Genomic DNA, 17,194 nt, shown 5'->3' with positions numbered 1-17,194 from the left:
TTATAGCAGCTCTTTTTGCGATAACGAAGAATTGGAAATCAAGGAGATTCCCATCAATTGGGGAATGGCTAAACAAGTTGTGGTATATGAATGTAATGGAATACTATTGTGCTATAAGAAATGGGGAAGATACAGACTTTGTAATAACCTGGAATGACCTACATGGTATAATGTTGAGTGAGTGGAGCAGAACCAGGAGAACATTATACACAACCATAGATATATTGATTCTGTGATGACTAACTTTGATAGACTTGGCTCTTTTCAGCAATAAAAGGTTCAAGGCAACTCCAAACAACTCATGATGGAAAGAGCTATCTACGTCCAGAGAAAGAATTATGGAGTCTGAATGCAGATTGAGGCAAATTATTTGCTCTCTCTCTTTTTTCCTCTCTCTTTTTTTGGTTTTGATTCTTCTTTCTCATGATTCATTCCATTAGTCATAATTCTTCTTTACAAGTTGACTATTGTGTAAATAAGCTTAATGTGAAGGTATATGTAGAAGGTATATGGGATTCCATGTCATCTGGGGGGGAAAAGGGAGAGGGGAGGGAAGGGAAGAAAATCTGGAACTCAAAAACATGCAGAATCAAGTGTTGTAAACTAAAAATAAAAAAAATCTTTAAAAACCACTGGAATTTTGGTGAGGGGATTTGTAGGGGGAAAGGGACTATGTTATGGAGGCTTTGAACACCAAAAAGAGGGTTTTATATTTAATTCTGAAAGTGATGGGGAGCTACTGGAGCTACTGGAGTTTACTAAGTAGAAAGATGACTTGGTCAAATGTATGCTTTAAAGTATTCACTTCAGTGACTGAGTGGAGGTTGGACCGGATTGGAGAGAGACTTGGGCAGACAGACCTACCAGCAGGCACTTACAACAGTATAAGCATGAGGTTATGAGGCATTGTTCCAGGGTAGTTGCAGTATCAGAGAAGAGAAAGGGAAGTAGAGACATTGCAAAGGTAAAATTGACTGGTCTTAGCAACACATTGGAGCAAGGAGACTGAGGAGTGATCTGATAGGTAGGAGGCAAACCAGGAGAGAGTAGTGTCCTGAAAACACAGAAAGAGGAGAGAGTGATCAACAGTGTTGGTGGCTTCAGAGAGGTCCAGGAAAATGAGGACTGAAAAAAGGACACTGGATCTGCCCATTAAGCAATATACATTTTTTTTTGGTGATGTGCACTTAGGTCAAGGTTCAACATTAAGGATAGTGGATGTATAGCCATAATGCAAATGATATTGATAATTTTGCACATTTTGACTCTTTTGGTAGTGTGGCTAACAAAGAGATCTTTCTTGCACCCCTCTCCATCCAATCTGACACTAGCCTCCTTGATGTCACATGAACAACACACTCCATCTCTTGGCTCTGTGTATTTTCTCTAACAGTCTCCTATGCCTGGAATGTTGTCTCTTCTCATTTCTGCTTCCTGGCTCCCCTTCAAATCTGAACTAACATCTCACCTTCTACAATAAACCTTTCCCAACCCCTCTTAACCTCTTGGCCTCTCTTTGCTTATTTTCTATTTATTCTATTCTATATTTATTCCTATTTATTTATAGAGCTTGTTTGTATATATTTGTTTACTTGTCTCCCCCACTAGATTGTGAGCTCCTTGAGGGCATGGGACTGTCTTTTGACTCTTTTGGTATTCACATCACAACTGAAATGCCTCTCCTCAGCCAAGACAGAAAATTTCAGATCTTACCTAAGGAAAAATTCCTCATTCTCTAATGTAAGTTTAAAGCTGGGGTTAGGAATGTAATTGAGGTTACCAGATCCCCTAAATGTCTGTTTCTTCCAAGTCTTTCTTTCCTTTCAGGGACCTAAAGAGACTCTGGAATGTCATGACTTCTATCTTGAAGGTGGAAGCCAGAATGAAAGGATCTCTCTTTTCTCCAGCTCCCAATAATTCTGTCCCTCACCCAAGAATGGACCATTGAGTAAACGGTCTCCATCAATGAGAATATTCCCATGCAATTGACCCTTGCAGCCAAGGGATACATACACACATCACACATACAATATACACAATGCAACACCAAATGATTAATGTTCAAATACAACTGATTGGCATCAGGAAAAAGGAAACTTACTTGTCAAAACTCAATTAAAAAAACCTTTCATATGATTCATTGATTATATATGATTATGTGATGGGATTAAAAATTAGTTTGATGATTCAGTAAATGCAACCAATGATGAACTTCTTTCATTTGAAATTCTGTCTTTCTGAGGTTGTTGGTTTTTTCACCCACCTGTGGCATCCATTGAAATCTAGTGTTCAAATAAATTGAATTTAGAACCAACCTTTAAATTACTTTATCACAAAGTGTCTAAGATTTTCCAAGGATAATAAAATGTATTCAATCATGTTCTCATATAAATATTAGTTTATTTAATATAATTATAATATTTTATTTTAAAAAGGTTTTGTTTATCAATGAAAATGCAATATCCTCAAATGTTATTTATTTCATCTTTATCTCATTCTCTTTAACTTCAATTTCATGTATGTTTTATAATGTTCTAACCTCTATTCTCCTCTCTCTATTATTTCATTTGATAAGCTCATCAGCTTCCATAGACTCATTTATTATGTCTATGCTCATGAATCTCAATTCTAATTATCCATGACTAATATTTCTCCTGACCCCTGCTCTTACATCTTCAACTTTCTATTAGAAATGTCAAACTGGATGTCCCATAGACATCTGAAATGCAATATGTCCAAAACTGAACTCATTGCATTTCCCCATACCCTCCCTTCCTCCCAACTGTCTCACTACATTTGAGGGTACTACCATCCTCCCAGTCACCTAGGCTTACAACCTAAGCATCATCCTCAATTTCTCATTATCAACCCAACTCTTTATAGACAATCTGTTGCCACATCCTATTGATGTTACCTTCATAATATCTCTCACATATACCTCCTCTCTTCTGATACTGTAACCATCTTGGTGTTGGCCCTCACTATCTCATGCCTAGACTATTGATATACCCTTTTGATTGGTCTCCCTGCCTCAGGTCTCTTCCACTCCAGTTCATATACCACTCAGTTTCATAATGATCTTTTTAAAGTTCAGGTCTGACCATGTCATTCTCTTCCATTTAACGAACCTGAATGATTTCCTATTACCTCCAGGATCAAATAAAAATCGTCTACTTGAATGGAAAGCCCTTCATAACCTATCCCCTACCTTACCAGTCTTCTCATACCTTTTCACACTTTGTTTCCATGTACTTTGTGATTCAATGACGGTCGCCTCCTTGCTGCTTCTTGTATATCAGACTCTACATCCTGAGTCCATGTGTTTTTCCTCTCTGCATGTCTGTAATTCTCTCCCTCCATGTCTCCAGCTCTTTGCTTCTTTTCTTTTCCTTCACTGTTAAGACACAGTCCACCTTGTATAAGAAGCCTTTCCTGATTCCATTTAGTGGAAGCACCTCCCTCTATGGATTATTTCCAATTTATTTTGTATATATCTTGTTTGTACATAGTTGTTTACAGGTTGTCTTTCCCCATTAAATGGTGAGCTTCTTGAGAGCAGAGACTTTTTTGCCTTTCTTTGTATTCCTAGCACACAGCACAGTGCCAAGCAGAAAACAGGCACTCAATAAATACTTGTTGACTTGTTTATTGTTAATTTGAATAATATACTAGTAGAGAAGCTGAGTTACCTAATTTATAAATAAATAATTATAGCTATGTTAAGGGTGCTGGCTCAAAAATTTCTTACTATTAAGGGTGCAAGATCAAAAAATGTAAAGATGACTGATCCAGGTAGTCATTGACATGTATATTCATATCAATGAAGATAATTAAACCTGCAGGTACTGGATACATGTTTAGGAAGTCCTCCAGTTCCTCATAATAGTCCCTTAAAAGTCCTTTATCAATACTGACTCCCTGGACCAACATATATTTCAGTTGGTAAAATCATTTACACAATTTAACAATGAATTTCTTTGATGTCATTGTTCCAAAATGGCTTATAATGCTAGGAACCACATGGCCAATAAATCTTTAGTTTCCCTGCCTTAAACTCTGGCTAACACTAAAGCAACAGCCTCTTTTCTTTCTTCCTCCCCTATTTCTTCCTTTTCAAGATATTTCTTAATTCCCTATGAACCAAAAATGAGAGTCTACATTTTAAATATTGGTTCGCACTCATCAAGAGAAGTCAGTATCTATTTCTGTTGACTTTAAAGATGTGTGTGTGTGTGTGTGTGTGTGTGTGTGTGTGTGTGTGTGTGTGAAGCTCATCAGTTAGTTATGAACTGCCACTCCTGTGCTTGCTTTCTGAGCTTGGAACTACTTGCTACCAGATCATCATCAAGGGTAATGGTGGAAGAAAGAAGACTTTCCATGATATTCCAAGGGAGCAATTATGTCCAGATTTTTAAACACACTCTCAGGGTGATGAGGTAATCTTAGAGCAATCACTGAATCAGATCGCATCCAGGCTGTCTGATAGACATTCTTATCTCATATTGAACATTTACCTAAAATTATCCCCTAACATAGATATACATTATAACATGTAACTATATGCTGTGATGGCACAAAAGACAACAAGATTCATTCTCTCTCTCTCTCTCTCTCTCTCTCTCTCTCTCTCTCTCTCTCTTTCCTCTTTCTTCTCTCTGTCCATGACTTTGTCTATGACTCTATCTCTGTGTCTGTCTGACTGTCTCCTCTCTGGCCTACTTTTTCTTCTATATAACAGCACACTAAGTACTTGAAGCCTCTAACCTACTCTTTCCTTCTCAAGCCTGAACAACTATATTCCCTTCAAATGAAGGTTATAATGTCTGGTCTTTATTATCCACACCATGCTGGCAGCCTTCCTCTCCATATGTTCTACCTTATCAGCATCCTTCTTAAGATGTACTGACTGGAAACTAATGCCAGACTGTGAATGTAATCTTCCTAGGACAGAGGACATAATGACTTTCATGTCTCTTTGTTGTGTTGCCTAATCTAACCATCCCCCTCTGCAAAACCCTATGAATTACTTATCAAGAAATAAAATGTGAAGGCATGTCCAGCTGTGTCCAAGGTTTATATAAAGCTCTATATTAGAAGAATGAGTTTAAAATGCTAGGTATTATCTTTTGGGTATCAGTAGATACTATGTTAGTAGATATTAGTATTAGTAAATATCATTATGAAGGAGAAATAAAATAACAAGTCCTTCCTAAACCAAATTGCCGTACATTGACCATTTGCTTTCCTATATACCAAGATAACCACTTAGGTGAAAATGTACTAAGCAAGTGCTACTAGGCTGCTACCACCTCTGCTATGTTGCCTACAAGTCTCTGCCCTCTTTCTTAAAATCCCACTTTGTACCCATATTATAACACTTACTTACCACAATCCCAATTCTCCTCTTTGTGTCAGGTAACACCTCCATTTTCTTCAATTGAAGGATGAAGAGAAGGCATCCTCTCAAAGCCCTTAACATTTTCAAGACATCTGAATTGATACTTGGCTATTCAGAGTCAACCTCCAGGTCCAGCAGCTAGAAAATCTTTTCTTCTCAGATTTCCATACTAAGTGATTCAATTTTTAGAGTTTTAGGATCCATGATGAGCTCCAGATAAATTATACATACCTGTAGGAAGATCCCTAATTGTCTCTCTACAAAGTTGGTATTCCTGTTAGTATAGCTAGTATATGCAAAGTCCCTGATTAAAACTGACTGAAGAAGTGTCCTCATAGGAATAGTGTACTGAGAGTTTCCTCATACACTTTTAAGTAACAAAAGAGGGTCTTATATCTCCACAAGAAAACTCATTCTCTCCAATGACCCTATTACCTACTAGTAAGCTTACAGTTTGGTTATTATAACTCTTGAGCAAACATTTGATTAATTTGTTTCTTCACCCTGAAAGAGCTTTAGATCACAAAATTTTACAGATCAGTGCTAAGTTTCTATGAACTTTGAGGATTTGGTAAGGCTAATGGAAGTTAGCAGTGGCCTGTATTGGTGACTGATGACTCTACAATTTACTACAGGGCAGAAAACCATCCACAGAGTTGGAATAGCTTGCAATCCTTAAAGAAAAGAAACTTATCAAGAGAATGAAATTATCACACTAGCAATATAAGAAAGAAGGAATTTAAGCCACAAGCCCAGTCAATTAATTTGTTGGGTAGACGAAGTACTGAGTAAAAAGTGGGTGAAGATTGAATGGAATAACATAACAAAGGCAGTGGAAGCTAGAGATAAAGCAGAACAGTTAAGGTACATAAGCAGCTTTTTGCAATGGTGAATATAAATTACACAGGGATGAGATCATTGAGAAGTGAAATCTTTAGAGTAGATGTCAGCTCCACCACTTTGCAATTCTTAAAATAGCAATGGCTCATCAAAACAAATACATGATGCTTCAAAATTCTTTATTAGTAAACCTGATCATTGTTATTGCACCAAGAGGAAAACTGTAATATATTTGAAAAGATAGAGGATCATGGAGAGATTTCAGAAAAGAGATTGTGAGCAGAAAGTGTACACCAGTGTATCTTGGCATTTGAGAAAAATAAATGTTTTATTTTTTTTAACCAAAAGGAACACATTTTACAGAAAAACCTACAAGCTCATTACCCTGGATTTTCTTCTCTTCACCAGAACATTCTCTGCATGAATTTCTTCATGGCAACTTTGACATCCTTGTTCCTCAGGCTGTAGATCAGCGGGTTCAACATAGGGACAAGGATTGTATAAAACACAGAGGACACTTTCCCTTGTTCCATGGAGCTGACTGAAGAAGGTTGCAGATACATGAAGGCAGCTGAGCCAAAGAAGATACAAACAGCTGCCGTATGGGAGCTGCAGGTGCTGAAAGCCTTGAACCTCCCTTCAGTGGAGCGAATACGGAGAATGCTGGCAATAATGAAGATATATGAGCTAAGAATTGTCAGAGTTGGTAGGAAGATATTAAATGCACTGAGGCAAACAACCATCACTTCATTAATATAGATGCTGGAGCAAGAAAGTTCTAAAAGAGGATTGAGATCACAGAAGTAGTGGTTGATGACATTGTCCTTACAGAAGAATACTCTAAGCATACAGCCTGTGTGAACTGTAGCACCAACTAAGCCCATCATATATACACCACCAACCAACCAAATGCAGACATGATGAGACATAATGACATTATATAGCAGGGGACTACAAATTGCAACATAACGGTCATATGCCATAGCTGCCAACATATGACATTCAGCAATTACAAAAATGAGGAAGAAATAGAGCTGAGTCATGCACTCATTGTAGGAGATGGTATTCCTCTCTGACACAAAATTCACCAACATTTTAGGGGTGATCACAGTAGAATGACAGAGATCAATGAAAGACAAGCTGCTGAGTAAATAATACATTGGAGTGTGGAGATGAGAAGAAATGCCAATCAGTGTTATCATGCACAGGTTCCCCACAATGGTGACCACATAGATGCCCAAGAACAGCAGTAAAAGGGGAATCTGGAGCTCTGGCCTGTGTGTTAGCCCTTCAAGGATGAACTTTGTCACTGCAGAATTATTTCCTTTGTCCATTTGAAAGGGATACTCTGTGAGAATGGGAAAAAGCAGCACATCAGAAGAGATCCTCATGGTTATTCAGGGGTTTATAAAGAAGGAAAGACTGGGGAGCAGCCAGATGGTGCAATGGGTAGAGCACCGGTCCTGCAGTCAGAAGGACCTGAGTTCAAATCTGACCTTAGAAATTTGCTAGCTATGTGACCCTGGGCAAGTCACTTAACCCTCTTTGACTCCAAAACAAAAAAAAAGAAGAAGAGTGAACCCAGAGTTTTTTGGCCACTATTTAGTATTTCCACATTGCCTCTAGCTATTGAGTATCTTTAGTGGCCTCACAGGGCTATGTGACCTGTATGCCCAACTATTAAAATGAGCTTTACCTGGTTATCCTCCAGTGAGTACTGTGGTTGGGTAATGTTAGTAATATTAGAGATAATGAAGAATCAGTAACAAAGAGAAATGAATACCAGTTTTTCTTTGTGATCATTGACCTATCTTTTTCCTTGTCTATATCCTGATTATGTATCTGAAGTCCTAATAAAAATTCAGATGATCAGAAACAATGATTTCTGTACCCATTTTATAGATCAGAAAATATTTTTCAGATGTTCATTTGTTGCCTAGGTCAAAAAGTGAAAAATCCAATGAAACTGAGACCTTCCCTTTAATGAAAGACTACTGAAAAACAGAGGGGCTGGAGCCACCTTGACAGCCACTGACTCTGCACTTTCCCTCATAGTACTCCTATTTCTTCACCAACATCCCAACATGTTGGGATCTCTTCCTGACCAAGCAGACTTTTCAGTTGTGTTTCACAAAATCCTAGGCTCCTATGACTTAGGCTTAAAAGGAGAACATTTACTCACCTGTCAGGCTTAGAACTTAGGGTTATCTCACCCAGGGATCTAGAAGGTAAGTGACCTTGATGAGGGTAATGGTGACATTCTTGAAAACCATCCCTCATGTGCCATTTTTATTATCAGCCTAATTCAGAGGATGGATCTTGTACACTGAACTACTTTCAGAATTCTAAACTAGAGATCCCAATTTCTGATCATGGCTTTTTGGGGAAGTTTCACTTCAGATGTCGGGGAGAAAACATCACTCATTAATATAACCAGAGCTTCTGGCTTATTTGGTGTCAGTGTTTTCTCTTAGGACTGGAGAGTCCCGGGATTTGATTAGAAATACAGATACAGGTTACTGAAGTCTCTCATTTATCTCACTGGGGATGCTTCTGATGTCACTGTTTGCTTTTTACCCTTCTTTTTTCTCTTGTGAATAGGGTTGCTTAGACTGTGTGTCTGCCTTAGGGTATGGAGGGAAAGGGTCACAGTGAGTATCAGTGCTCTAGGATAAGTATTTCACATGCTCCTTTACAGTTATACGTTATTTGGTGAAACTTTAAAGCTACCATGATGTTGGGAGAGAAGGCACACCTTTTTTTCTTTTCTTTTAGAAAAGGGAAACTCTGAAGAAAATTGGAAGGCCTATAATATTTTTATATTCAATTATTTTTTTAAACATGCATGATGCTACTGCAGAAGGACTAGGAGTCTTGGAGTAATGAATGATCTGAATATGATTCCTTCTTATAACATGTAGTGTTATATAAGGGGCAGCTAAATGGTGGAGTGGATAGAATGCTGGGGCAAGAGTCAGGGAGACTCCTTTTTGTGAATTTAAATCTGGCTTCAGACACAAGCTATATTACCCTGGGCAAATCACTTAATCCTCTTTGCCTCAGTTTCCTCATCTGTAAAATAAGCTGGAGAAAGAAATGGCAAATCACTCCTGTATCTTTGCCAAGAAAACTTCAAATGGGTTCATAAAGAATTAGATATGACTGAAATGACCGAATAACATAATATTCAAGACTATAAAAAATAGTATCCCCACTGCACTCAATTCCCCTATCAGTAAAATAGAGGTAATAATACCTCACAAGCTTTAATTATATAAATGTCAGTTACTATTATTGTTAAATTCATCACTATGTATGTAAGTATAAATATTATATAAACATGTATATGTGCTTGCTTATATAATTATTTGACTTTTTGTTGTTTAGATAATACACATATATAACTTGATTTGCCTATAAATTTATTTTTTAGAATATTATATTTATAAGAATAATTTACTCAGTTAATGTTGTGATACTTCAAGCAACTATGATTCCATCAGTATGGATGCTCCTTCCACGGACACAGACTATTATCCCTCTGTGGTTCAGTATTTATTGTCTTTGAGACATGTTATGGACATAAAATGTGTCTCCTTGTAGCCAACCTCCTACATAAAGAAATAGACTGAGAGAATAACTTAAAAGTCAACTAGCCTAACCTCATTTTAGAGAGGAAGAACATGAGAGTGAAAGAAGTTAGATGACTTGCCCAAGGTCACAAAGGCAAATGAGCTTCTAAATTTAGCTACTCTTCAGATAAAAAGCATGCAGCTAATTTCTATGCAAATACTCTAGAACTTTTGAGCTTAGCAAGACAAAAAAGGGCTTGTGCTCCTTGGCATTATCTTCTACAATCCAGGGCTAAACTACAAATCAGGATTTAAGCATTGCATTACAGTGGGGAGAGTGCTGAATTTGGAGAATTGAACCTAATGTCATTAGACCTGAGTTTGAATTCCAGCTCTGCCGTTTACCACAATGTGACCTAGGGCAGGTGACTTAATCTTTCTGGGCCTCAGAGTTCTCAGCATAAAATGGAGTGACTTTTATGTTACTGAATCTGTTCTTTCCTCCCAGATAGGTGGTGCAGAGGCAAGTACTTGGCCTAGCAGACAGAATGTTGTGGGATAATAATAATGTTATTTTATGGGGATAATAATAATTCTCACCTTCTACAGCTGATCAAACCAAGATGATATTTGTAAAGTATTTAGTACAGTGCTGGCACATAGTAAGTGCTTTAAAAGTTTTTGTTTCCTTCTTCTGTCCTTCCACACTCCATCTATCACTATCATAAATTCACTAACCGAAAATTGCTTAATTGTGCACTACTCTAGAGGCCATGTTTTCTGTCTCCTACACTTTCTAACCACAGAGAGCTGTTGGCTGTGAAGTGAGAGGAATAGTTATTGGTTACACCAACCCACTTTACAGAATTGTCCCTTCAGTTGTGAATGATCACCATGGAAGCATCTTCCCGAATTGAATATCTTACCTTACACCTAAAAGGTATGAGTTCTAATATCCTGTGGACCCAGAATCAATCTTTGCTAATGATGTCTACTTCCTGAATTTATGTAAACCCTTCCTCAAGAATATCAAGAGAAAAGACTTCACCACACCCTTGGGACTTCTTTTTATAATCATGATAAACCTCTTCTTCTTGGTATAGTATCATTGATATGATATACCAGTATCCTACCCCCTGTATTGATATTTAAGGTGGAATTTTTTTTACTGTTTTCTCTTTTAAAATGCTAAATTAATCAAGTGCCTTTGATTAAGTCTTGCTAGGTGGAAAGCCCAAGGCCCACGCCCTTCCGCTGATTAGGTATGACACCTTCTGGCCCTAAAAAGGGTGTATATACTCAGAAGTCAACATTTTGTTTTGGGGCTCTCACTCACTGGAAGAGTGTCCTGTGATTTGACCAGACAAGACTCTGGGTAGCCACTGGAGCCCAACAGCTTTGAAAACCTAAATGTTGGTGCCTCTCTCTCTGGTAACTACGTAATCCTTTGATCAGACAGCTAGAGGCCTGTCTGTTGATAACTGTGTGTGTTTGCTCTGTTTATATTGTCTCTGTTTGTAATTTCTGTTTGTATTTCCTCTGAAGTTCAGGGTGCTGGTTTTTCCCCCTGAACTAAGTGGATGATATGAGAATGTTTGATTAAAGTGAGATTGTTAGCACAAGAACCTGTGCTAGCAGCCTTCCTGTGTGCTGTTGTTAGCAATGTTTCACCCCCCACAGCAGCTTCTGGCAATATTGTTGTTACACCCCCCCCCCCCCACCACTGATTAGGTCCATACATTGGAACCTTTAGTGCTTTCTATCAAGATGTGGGACCTTATGGAGTACTATCCCTTGATAGATTCTCCCAAATCAGGCTTAAGACTCTTTTCTCTTAATAGCCTCCTCCTATAATCCCAGACACAGTGGCACAAGATGGATAGATGATTAAGGGCACCGCATAAAAAAAACTTATGGAAAAAACAATATTCCTACCCCAATAGGCCTATATTCTTTGATTGACTACTAGATACTTACATCTGACACTTTTGGACCACATCAATGAATTTATATATTCTTGGGTTTCAGGAGGCAATGTTGTATAATAGTATAAGAAGTGGACTTGGAGTCAAGTGTCATAGGTATGAGTCCTTTCTCAGGTATTTACTATCTTTGTGAACATTGGAAATTCAATTAGCCTCCTATGGCCTCAGTTTCACCACTTGTTAAAAAATTCCAAGAGATTTTTGTGATGAAAGTGTTTTACAAATATTAAATTTATTTATATGAAAAATATGTGAAATATTTTTGACTCTAAGGTTGACCTTCATTCCTATCCTCTAGGCAATCAGAAAGGTACATGGTTATGTCATTAGAAGTCATCAAGTCTCTATGTATAGGATGCCTTGCAAGGTCATCTTTCAGGTTTTTACATAGGCTCTCATAAAATAATTTTAATATTAATGCTTCTCTCAATCCCTCAATCAATCAATGGATGTCAGTTGGCAACTGTCATTTACATAAGTTAGCAACTTATATAGCATATATTATTTGGAATGGAGATACTTCTAAATCTCCATTTATTTTAAACTTCCAAATCTCCATTTATCTTAAACTTCTGACTGCTCCTAACTAGTCACCTCCTCTCTTCCACCGGTTATTGTCCAATACAGAATAGTCTTTCTTAATTGCCTATGAAAAAAGCTGCTTATACCTAATTGTATAATAAAAGTAAAACACTGCATGTTACTACATCATACTAAAATGCGAGTTCATACTAGTGTAGAGAGGCTACTATCTGTTTCTGCTGCCCTTTAAAGAGAAGTGTATGATAAACTGACTAAAATCAAAGTTGTCTGTCTGCAGCTAGTTAAACTGAAAGCATAGGTACAATACTATGAACAGACTACTTTTACTGAGAGACCAGGCTTTTGATCACAGGATGCTTCTTCTGTACTTGTTCTCTAAGCCTCTGCCAGGTGCTCAAGGTCTATAATGGAAGACATAATGATTCACCTGATATTCCACTAGAACAATTACATCCGGGCTCTCAAATACATCCTTAAGGTTTAGGGATGAGATAGAGTCTCAGAAAAGCATTGTTTCAGAAATGTAGCCAGAGTCTTGCCACACATTGAGCCCTTAGCAGAAGACTGATACTTTGTCTTAGATGCCAGCACTATTCAGTGCCATAGAATTTTCTTATTCTCTGTCTCTATCCCTCTTTGTTTCTGTCTCTATTTCTGTCCCTGTCTCTGCTGTGGGTATCTCTGTTTCACAATCACACACACACACACACACACACACACACACACACACACACACCCTTTTGCTGCTAACTCCCAAACTATAACAAGGATATTTATCAGACTAGTTTCTCTTTGGTAGTATCAGATAATGGAATTTCTTCGGAAGGCTTGCCTTGGACTAACACACAAAATGTTTGCAATCTAAACCATACATAGGCAAAAAGTTGGGCAGCATAGTTATACATGGACAAGCTATAATAACCCTTTCTTCTCTTTAAAGACTTGTCTTCTCTAAAGGCATCCTCGCACACTGTTGTAAGGAGACATAAAAAAATACCTAACCTCCCAGGCAACAGGCAGGGTGCTGATCATATCTTTAAAAACAAATACCTTTAATAAATTCATTCTTTAAACAGGTTATGAATTTCTGAAGCAAGGTAAATCTTAGGAGATGAGCTGAGCAGTTTGGTTGTCACTTTATAATGTCTACAAATCCTTTTATTTCATATTTTTTATCTATGCCATCTCAGAGAAAACAATGATAATTTTCTTTTGGGAGGATACTGCATAATTCCCATCTCATCAATGCATTATTGGTTTCTGGACTCGTGCCCACACGATTTCCTTTTTTTCTCTTATTTCTTTTTTTATTAGATTTTTTATTTTTAATTTACAACTCAGTTCCACATGTTTTTGAGTTCCAAATTTTCTTCTCCTCCCCAGGTCCCTCTCCCCCAATATGGTATGGTATCTCATGTACGTTCTACATATACCTTCATATTAAACCTATTTACATAATAGTTTGTAAAAAAAATTATGTCCAGTGGAATGAATCATGAGAAAGAAGAAACAAAACCAAAAAAAGAGAAAAAAGAGAGAGCCAATAGTTTGCCTAAATCTGCATTCAGACTCTGTAGTTCTTTCTCTGGATGTAGATAGTTCTTTCCATCATGGGTCCTTTGGAGCTGTCTTAGAAACTTGCATTGCTGAGAAGAGCCAAGTCTATCAAAGTTAGTCATCACAGAAGCAATATGTCTGTGGTTGTGTACAATATTCTCCTGGTTCTGCTCTGCTCACTCAGCATCACATCATATAGGTCTTTCCAGGTAATTATGAAGTATGCATCTTCCCCATTTCTCATAGCACAATAGTATTCCATTGCATTCATATACCACAACTTGTTTAGCCACTCCCCAATTAGGGGCCATCCCCTTGATTTCCAATTCTTTGCTACTAAAAAAGAACTGATACAAATATTTTTGTACATATGGGCCCTTTCCCACTTCTGTGATCTCTTTGGGTTACAGCCCTAGAAGTGGTATTGCTGGGTCAAAGGGTATACATATTTTTATAGCCCTTTGGGCATAGTCCCAAATTGCTCTCCAGAATGGCTGGATCCATTCACAACTCTACCAACAATGTAACAGTGTTCCAATTTTCCCACATACTCTCCAGAATTTATCATTTTCCTGTTTTGGCATGTTAGCTAACCTGACAGGAGAGATGTGGTACCTAAGGGTTGTTTTGATTTGCATTTCTCTAATCAATAGTGATGTAGAGCATTTTTTCATATACCTATAGATATCTTTAATTTCTTCCTCTGAAAGCTCCCTGTTCATATCCTTTGATCATTTCTCAATTGGGGAATGACTTGTATACCTATAAATTTGGCTCAGTTCCCTGTATATTTTAGAGATGAGGCCTTTATCAAAGACATTAATTGTAAAGATTTTCTCCCAACTTTCTGCTTTCCTCCTAATCTTTATTGCATTGGCTTTGTTTATACAAAAACTTTTCAATTTCACATAATCCAAATTATCCATTTTGCATTTTGTAATGCTCTCTATCTCTTGTTGTGTCATGAATTCTTCCCTTTCCCATAAATCTGACAGGTAAACTATTCCTTCCTCTCCCAAATTGCTTATAGTATCATCCTTTATTCCTAAATCATGAACCCATTTTGACTGTATTTTGGTATACAGTGTAAGATATTGGTCTATGCCCAGTTTCTGCCCTACCATTATTCAATTTTCCCAGCATTTTTTGTGAAATAGTGAATTCTTAGACCAGAAGCTGGATTCTTTGGCTTTATCAAAGAGTAAATTGCTATAGTCATTGACTACTGTGTCTTGTGTACCTAACCCATTCCACTGATCTACCACTCTGTTTCTTAGCCAGTACCAAGTAGTTTTGATGACTGCTGCTTTATAATACAGTTTAATATCTGGTATGGCTAGACCACCTTCGTTAGTTTTCCTTTTCTTTAATTCACTTGATGTTGTGGACATTTTGTTCTTCCAGATGAATTTTGTTATTATTTTATCCAGCTCTGTAAAATAATTTTTTGGTAGTTCTATTGGTATGGCACAGAATAAGTAAATTAATTTAGGCAAAATTGTCATTTTAATTATATTATCTTGGCCTAACCACAAGTAACAGATGTTTTCCCATTTATTGAGATCTGACTTTATTTGTGTGAAAAGTGTTTTGTAATTATGTTCATATAGACCCTGGGTTTGTCTTGAGAAGTAGACTCCCAAATGTTTTGTAGTGTCTATACTGACTTTAAATGGAATTTCTCTATCTCTTGCTGTTGGGTTTTGTTAGTAATATATAGGAATGCCAAGGACTTATGCCCACATAATTTCTAATAGAAGTCAAAATTTCACAGAATGGGATAGGAATTCAGAGGTAATATAATTCCATTGATAGCTGAATCAGAAATTTCCTGTCAATAACTCTAACATTTTGTTATGCAGCATCTTCTTGAAGACATCTAATGATGGGAATTTTGCTGTTACCTTTGTTGCTAGCCAATTATATTTTGAGACAGTTCAATTGTTGGGAAATTTTTCCCCTCACATCCTATTTGGAGGGAAGGAAAATAATGTCCTTCAATGAATTTTCATTCTCTCTGGTCTTCAGTTCCTTTACTACCCTGTTTCCTCTGCCCTGCAATTGCTACAGCTTGTCAATATCCTTTTTTTAAATGTTCTGATCAGCACACTGCTGATGTGGTCTGCTTGGGGAAGAGTACAGAATAGCTTTCGCATCCCTTTGTTAGTCTTCTTGGTCCTCCAAACTTTCACCTCACCTCAATTATCCTCCTTTATTCTCCTTCTGTAAGGAAAACCTGGAGGCAAACTCAACTGTTCTCCTTATTTGGATAATGCTATATGAGGTTGAATCTGTCTTTCAGTGCTTATCATTATTTGGTCTGTTCTAATAGATTCTCTGCCCTAACTATGAATCTTACCTCCAACAACAAAATGGCTAACTTGGGAAAGATCCACCTCTGTAATGATGTGCCCCATTTTCTCTGTTTTCTTGTGATTACTCTTTGTCCTTGTGTTTAAACAAATTCACCGTATCTGCTGATTCTCCTCTTTGTTTCTGGAAGGGAACATCTCTGTAACCTTTGGGTGCAAAGTGAATAAGAGTCACTCTTCGAGAGTCTCTTGAATTTTTTGAGTAATCTGTGGTGACATTTTTCTGGGTCAAAGATTTTTGCAGGTACAAATATAGCTATATTACATATGCTTGGGAGCAAATCCCTGACAGTTTATTATTTCTACACAACTTGGATAGCAAAGAGATAGTTTGTGCAAAGAATTCCACCTTAAAATATCTTTATAAGAACTAGGAGATGGCAGGCTCCTCACGCACCACAGGTGGTATGATGCCTGAAACTGCAAGAGTGATTTAATCCTCTTCAAAATCCCTGCTACCCGCTAGGAAGGATATAGTTTGATAAACCGTGACTTCTCAGCTAATATTTACATTCTTAAATTCCATATCTTCTATGAGATCTTAGGAAACATAGAATTGCTGTGAAATTGAAGGATTTCCCAAAGCTACCAGAGGGAAATGACTGTTAGGTGGCACAGTGGATAGAATGCTGGGCTTGGAGTCAGGAAGACTCATCTTCCTGAGTTCAACTCTGGACTCAGATACTTACTAACTTTGTGACCTTGGTCAAGTTACTAATCTTATTTGCCTCAATTTCCTCACCTCTAAAATGAGCTTTAGAAGAAAATGGCAAACCACTCTAGTCTCTTTGCCAAGAAAGCCCCAAATGAGATCATGTTAAGGCAATCAGACTTTTCCCAGTTGTTCCCTTTTGGGATGCTAAGACTATTGGCAAACCACTCTAGTCTCTTTGCCAAGAAAGCCCCAAATGAGATCATGTTAAGGCA

The 17,194-nt window shown here is 37.4% G+C and overlaps 1 protein-coding gene across 1 annotated transcript; it reads right to left on the bottom strand.

Moving 5' to 3' along the window:
- Window positions 1–6,639: 6,639 nt before the first annotated feature.
- Window positions 6,640–7,572, bottom strand: LOC118838180 (olfactory receptor 8G1-like). Its single transcript, XM_036745401.1, has one exon. It carries the CDS (start codon window positions 7,570–7,572, stop codon window positions 6,640–6,642), a length of 933 nt encoding a protein of 310 aa, XP_036601296.1.
- Between the last annotated feature and the right edge of the window lie 9,622 nt (window positions 7,573–17,194).

This window comes from Trichosurus vulpecula, chromosome 2 (genome assembly GCF_011100635.1).
Source record: "Trichosurus vulpecula isolate mTriVul1 chromosome 2, mTriVul1.pri, whole genome shotgun sequence".
Lineage (NCBI taxonomy): Eukaryota > Metazoa > Chordata > Mammalia > Diprotodontia > Phalangeridae > Trichosurus > Trichosurus vulpecula.
The sequence above is the reverse complement of the archived record's forward strand: the minus strand, read 5'-3'. Positions and strand labels throughout refer to the sequence as shown.